The sequence below is a fragment of the Talpa europaea genome (assembly GCF_964194135.1).
Source record: "Talpa europaea genome assembly, chromosome: 4".
In the NCBI taxonomy this organism is placed as follows: Eukaryota; Metazoa; Chordata; class Mammalia; order Eulipotyphla; family Talpidae; genus Talpa; species Talpa europaea.
Window position 1 is genome coordinate 74,048,308 of NC_140070.1, and position 7,151 is coordinate 74,055,458.

The 7,151-nt window shown below is 34.0% G+C and overlaps 1 protein-coding gene across 1 annotated transcript; it reads left to right on the forward strand.

Annotated features, from left to right (window-relative positions):
* Positions 1-226: 226 nt before the first annotated feature.
* Positions 227-397, forward strand: LOC311169200 (small ribosomal subunit protein uS14-like; the record flags this gene model as incomplete). The annotated part of the gene is made up of 1 exon (XM_084230970.1): positions 227-397. The coding sequence occupies one exon, from the start codon at positions 227-229 to the stop codon at positions 395-397; it is 171 nt and encodes a 56-aa protein (XP_084087096.1).
* Positions 398-7,151: the final 6,754 nt, after the last annotated feature.

The window sequence follows — 7,151 nt, forward strand, 5'->3', positions numbered from 1 at the left end:
GACCTAAGTTACCAATCTAAGTTATAAGCTTCTCAATAACTTACATTTCTCTAGAAAAGTTAAACTTTGTAGTATACCAGTGCCTTATTGACATTATATTTTACAATTTTATGACACTTTCTGGTTTATATGTGATCCTTCAAAAAAAATTGAAGTCACTATACTTACTACATGTCAAAAATACATGAGTATTGCCTTTTTGCCTCGTTGCCTCCGAGAAAGCAAGATGGGTCACCAGCACCTCTACTGGAGTCACCCGAGAAAATTCAGCCAGGGTTCTCGCTCTTGCCGAGTCTGCTCAAACCGACACCGCCTGATCCGGAAATATGGGCTCAACATGTGCCGCCAGTGTTTCCGTCAGTACGCCAAGGACATAGGCTTCATTAAGTTGGACTAAATGATCTTCCTTGAATTGGCTGTGGAGAAATCTACCGTAAAGCAGAAACTAGTTTTTTGTACGTAAAATAAAACACTTCAGTTATGAAAAAAAAAAAATACATGAGTATTTATGTGACTCCTTACCACTTAATGACAGTAGCTCCTCACCCAACTTTAACTCATATACGCCATATCCTACATCTCATTTCCACATCTAGTTTACACAGAAGTATTTTTTGCTATGTGGCTAATATTAATAAAATATCTGAATACCATGTCTAAGATAGACATTTGATAAATGCTATTCACTAATGGACAGCATGGTGCCTTATTTGAAATATTCAATATACATTATATTGTTCAGCAAATATTTTAGAAATGAAGATAAAACATAAATTTCAATAGTTTCAGTGTTGGCATTTGTATGGCCTAGAGAAGTGAGAATAAAGTGTTTAGGTAACTCAAATGAAGTATCTGTTATATCATAAATATATTTATTAAAAGTGGTTTTAAAGATCAAAAGAGAAACATTTCTAAATTTTCTAATCAATATTATGAAATGACACAAGATGACAGATGAGCTGTCTTACTCCATTCCTTCATATTTTTAGCTACATACTCAGCCCATATTATAATTATTCTTTTAAAATTGATAAAATGCACATATTTATATTTGTATAAAATTCAAGAAACATTTTGAAGTCTGAAAACATAGACTTAGTGGTTGTGAGATTAGAAGACAGAAATAATTTTAACAAAATAAATAACTCTGTTCTCTTCCTCTAATTTTTCTTCACATTGGCACCTCATAATACCTCATGGTTGAATTTGGGAACAATCATAGTGGCCTACTTTGCAAATTTGTGAATTTCAAGTGCCATGCCACTCAGAATTTCTCAACAGATATCCCTATTCCCCATGAGTAAGTGAAGCATTTGAGATAATATATCAACTCCTTAAGGTAATAGTTCAATTTAATATATATAATTTCAATGCACCGGAGGGTCCTTGTATTTCCTCCTTTCTATGTAAATCAGAATAAATACAAAGGGGGCAAAATAAAACTATTACAAAATATTTATTTCTGAGAACTTTATTTCTGAAGTAGTTCACAATGAAGTATTGTGCTGATGGGGAGGGGGAGCATTAAGTCAACTATGTCAATAATTGAAGACAGAGGGTGAATACCAACTGCCAATTTGTTAATCAGCTCTTCTCAATGTCCAAGATGACTGTCTTTCATTGAGAATGCATTTCAGTCTCTGTTTATTAAATTTCAGATGGTTTACTAAAACTGCCAACAAGAGAACTAATTGATGCCAATTATAGGGTCTTTCTCAGAGGAATTGGAGTGAGTCCACATGTTCGTTTCACACACATGACTCATCTGCCCTCAATTTAATAATGATGATTAGCCACCTTGATACCATTATAGATAAAAGTATAACTCCTGATTTGCCTTATACAATATCTGATCAGAAGCTAAATGAAGCTATTTTATTACAGGTATTAATATATCAGATTTCTCAGAGTTTAGATACAATTTTCAGTTTTCCCAAAATTATCATTTCTGTAGGAATGCAAAATTCAGTTTAATAAGAAACAACAATCTTGTTTTTCAATATTAATGAAATGCAACTCTTGAAAAATTCCTTTTTTCGGAAAATGCAAAAATAGCATGCGTTGTGCTACTAAACTGCACACATCTGTATTGATAATTCAAGAAGCACAATTTTAGTATAATTCTGAGTTGGCAGTTGCTATTTATGATTCTGCTTTTTTAATGTAAATAACTGATCATTTCCCCTGAAGCCAACTCCTTTTCCCAAGCTCTATTGAAATACTCACTCCTATTTAAAACCTACTGTACATCTCTAGAATAATGCAATGCTTTTATTCCTATAAGCAAATAATGCAACTCTTAGATTGCAAAAATAATGTATCTCTTTCACATATTCTCAATAAAATATGGTAGCATTTTACCTTAAAATGAAATAAGAGAACAGAGGATAAATTCCATTATTTATTGTATTCTACTATATCTCAGACATTGAATTAAGTATTTTATATGAGTCATCTCATTTAATCCTCTGAGCAAATTTATTTTGTAAATGTGATGATCCCTTCTCAAGGATGAGGAAATTAAAATTATTATTTTTGGTGTAACTATTATGCACAGAAGAAAATAGGAGAAAAATGAAGTGATGTCTGGAAAAGATGAGTTGAAGCAACTGCAAGTTTAATGGTGGATGATATTATCTTGAATGTAATTTTTTTATATAAGTTTATGTATTATATACATGGTGAAGCAATTGCACTAAATAAATACATTGAGCATTTTGTTTTGTTACATAAAAGTAGTTGAAAAACCTTTTATTTTGTGTTCTTCTTGGGGTGTTTAAATAATCAAATTAACATCAGATAGATTAGTAGAAGGAAAAATAAAAAAAAATTCAAATTACATATGTGCAAGGAATCTAAATAGAAATGAGTGTTCCAAGATTATTGAGGGAAAATGGGAGCATACATCCTGAACTAAGATAAGGTAGGGTCTGGGACTTCAAGGAGTCAGGGGGAAGGTTCACAGGATGAGGAGATGACTGACTCATTGATAAAGACCTGATGCTCTGTGAGTAGACATTTGCTCTGTTACATAGAAAGCTGTCACCGATAAGAAGATCACCTCTTGTAAAAACACTAATTCTCAGTACTACCCACAATTTTCATTCTTCTACATAGTTAAGGGACTGGTAGATTTTATAACGAATCTTCAGGGATATGCCTGACCTCAGTTCAAAATAATCCACATGCCAAAGTGACATATCTTGGGAGGCATGTTCTACAAAACTTGGGGGTTTGCTATTCTTCAGGTACAAAGGATTGGGGGAGTTTTTTAGCTAAATAAAACTATATTTCTTGGGCCTCCCTGGTGGTGCAAGGAGTGAAAAGTCTCAGCACTATGAAGCTATTGGCAACCACTGCAGCACTAATTCAATCCCTGGCTAGGGAGCTACCCATATGGCACAGCAGACCTCTCCTGTCTAGCCCACTGCTCCCCTCTGCAATGCATTTCAGTTTATCTGACTGTTCTGCTCCCCACACTGTCTCTGGTGCATCCTCTGACATACCACCCCACCCCCCACACATAAGGCCTACACCCCAGCTTTTGTATGTATAAATAAGTAAATTTAAAAAAAATATTTCTTAAATTCATGATTCTATGATTATTTGACATTTCTTGAGAACACTACACACATAATCAAAGTCTCATAAAAAATGAACCAGAGTCTTAATTTCCAAATATTTAGAAAAGATGATACTAATCATTTAAACCCTTTCTTTTTCATAAGAGTTATAATAAATTTGGAATACCAAAATTCCCAGTCTCTCTCTGGGCTATAAGTTAAACTTTATTCTACAGACAAAAACTCTTTCTGGCTATAATATTACAGGAATTCTCTAATGACACAGAGAATCTAAAACTTCAGTATTACTAAACTATAATCCATCATGATAAAATTGCATTAAAGGTTTAATGGCTAATACATTTAAAAAAAAACACTTCAAATGATCATTGCATTTCAATAAACTTCCTAGTAGATTTTATCCTTTACATGTCTTTAATACAGGTTATTTTTTTAAATTAAAAGTGCTGAGAATATCCACACAGAGCTCTGTAGACTGTTATTGTGGTATTCAGATAAACTTCCGTTTACTCCTTTGTATATATTTCATTTTTTAAAGTAGCCCCCAAATATCTTACTAATAGAACAGATATGCCCATAGCATCTACACAGCTTGGATAAATAGTTCATTAGACAAAAGAGTAAACACAGCAAAAGTACTTAAGAAGAGAACCAACTCACTTTGACTAGTCCCAGCATACTGCAAAATCAAATTGAGTCAAAAGAGATAAACTGTACTTTTGAAAATTTCCATCAACCATTGCTTTACTTGGGAATTCAACCACTGTATCAATTTCCCAAATTTAAATTGGTCACAACAATAGCAACAAAATAAACAACAAGATACTTAGGAATACATGTCTTTGACTTTAATTCTAATTTTACTGACTTTATTCATAGGAACATTTCACTTAGTTCTTACTTGCTTGCTCCTGGCAGGTTATGATTATATTTTGGGCCAGGATTTCTATTAATTTCCAGCTCAATTTGAAGAAATGCCTTTGACCTGAGAATCCTGGCCTCAGTGGACTGAATAAAAAGGTTGCAGAAATATGAAAGGATTTATTTAACAGGGGTCTAATGAAACTGATGAACTTTTCTAGGAATCTCAGCATAATTTTTCATTAATTAAGCTCAAATTAGGAAACATTTGCAAATAGAATTCAAGAAGCTATGTTGAGTCAGGAAAATGGTTGATGTTTCCATAGATAAGAAAGAAAATGTTGTGGTATAGAGTTGAGGGGGGGTTAAGTTATCATACATAGGGGCAACTGAATCAAGTGAATGGCTATATAAATAACTGGTTGAAGTTTATATTTAGCATGGGGAGTTTAATGATAGTAAAGGCTTCTAAAAATATCAAACAATACAGCAGAATTGAATAAAATTATTTTAGCTTAAGCTTATTTTCTGAAATATAATATACAATGTATCAGACATTGTATATTGTATCCTAAAAGTTGTTTTTTAATGTTACAAATGTCTATAGAGATTGTAGTCCTAGCTTGTTGGAGATCTCATTTTTAACTGTAAAATTTATACATTGGGATTTTGCCATAAAGAAAAAAAATTCAGTACTGTAGTAGAACATCATTTTGAATGTCAAAAAATCCTCAGAGTACTTGGTAACAAGAGCCACAGAGTATGAAATATTCCGTTTTCTGTAATATACTGAAAACTGTTCACTAATGAGAAGCAAAAATAGTAAGAAATGGATGTAGGTACTTAGAACATTTGCTAGAATTGCCAGAGGCATAAATGGAAATTCTAACTCATATGTTATAGAAATGAAAAGAAGATTCTGTCTAGAAGAGATTTTTATCAGAATTACCTTAAAATACCCACCTAGTCTAGTATTGCTATCCTGCACTTAGGTGTTGCACGGATTGTTTTTAATTACAAACAACCACAACATGAGGTCAATATTCATGCCAATAAATATCTAAGACCTGTAATAATCGTTCTAGCTGGCTAAATCAAAAGAGAATGTTATCAGTTCAAATGAGGAAATATTGTGATTGTATGATACTCTATGAATTTTTTAAGTATTAGTAATTTTAATACCATAAATAAAGATGAATTAAGTGATTATTAAGCTCATTTATTAAAAAATGGGTAAATTAGTCCTGGGGAAAATTCCATCATTAATACTCAGCATACATGTATCTTGCTTTTAATTCATGAATATATTTAGTGATTTTTCATATATAACTATATAATTATAAGTAGTATATATTTTCCTCAAAACATTTATATGGAACTTTAACATCCCTTTCCCACAAACATGCACTGTAATACATTTTATGTACTTTTATATTTGATAATGCTTTATATAGACATAACTGTGACATTGTTTTTCTTATAATTTATAGAAGTAAGTTCAAAATCAGAGGTGATATTTTTATTTTTATTTAAAAATTTTTTTTTAAAGATTTATTTTTGCATACAAGAACTGGGGTACAGGCCAGAGGTGTGGGGGGTGAGAGGACTCATCAGAGACAGAGTGGGGAACAGAATGGGCGGATTGACTGAAATACACTGCTGAGGGGAGGAGCGGGTGAGACAGGAAAGGTCTGCTGCACCATGTGGGTCACCTCCCTGAATGCTGCAGTAGCATGAATAGCTTCATAGGCTGTGTCTCAATCCCTTGTGCCACCAGTGAGGCCCAGGAGATGATATTTTTAATTGAATGCAGATAAAGACCATTTATGTATGGAATTATTAAACTTTAGAACAAAGACACAGTGGTTAAACACAGTAAAAAACAAACAATAAATAAGATGTTCTTACTGCTTTTTACTAGCCTTTCTGCATCTTTATGGTAAAATATAGAATATATTTAATGCATTTGCTATTAATGCCTTATACACATGTGTATTGTTAATTAAAATTTGGAACCATGTGACCAAGGAGAAGCCAGGAACCCCCATTGTTAAGGGGGAAAGGTCATTTCACGTTGTCCTAAGGGTTTGTCCATCCATACACACAAAGGCAAAGAAAGCAGACTCTTAGGGTACTCAAAGATAACTTTAATTAGTGTGAAAACTCAAAGGGGTGTGTGTGTGTGTGGTGTTTGTGTGTATGAGAGTGAGAAAGAGAGAGAGAGAGAGAGAGAGAGAGAGAGAGAGAGAGAGAGAGAGAGAGAGAAGAGGATGGATTTCAAATAACAGATTCCCAATTGTAGGGTAAAGAAAATGTCAGGCTTTTCTGCCCTCCCACCATCAGGATAGATGATGGATCCTTGCGGTCCTGAATGCATGCCTGATGGTGGGCACCTGGAGTAGGGTGTGGGCATAGGTAGATGGGATTCACCTGGGTTAAGACTGGGCTTTTAAGGGTGGCGTCACGGGGACACCAACAGCAGCAGAAGAAGCCAAAAGGGAAGCTGAGAGAAGGCCGGAGAGCCCATAGAGTGAAGACCTGCTGGGGGCTGGTACCTGCCTGCCGAGTACCTGGTAGTCCCAATAAAAACCTGCAAAACCACTGAGGACTCTGACTCCTCCTTAATCCAATCTGCTGGATCCTAGAAAACCTGCACTGTGTCCATTCCTGTCCTTACACCAATCAAACTCTAAAGATTACTTATTC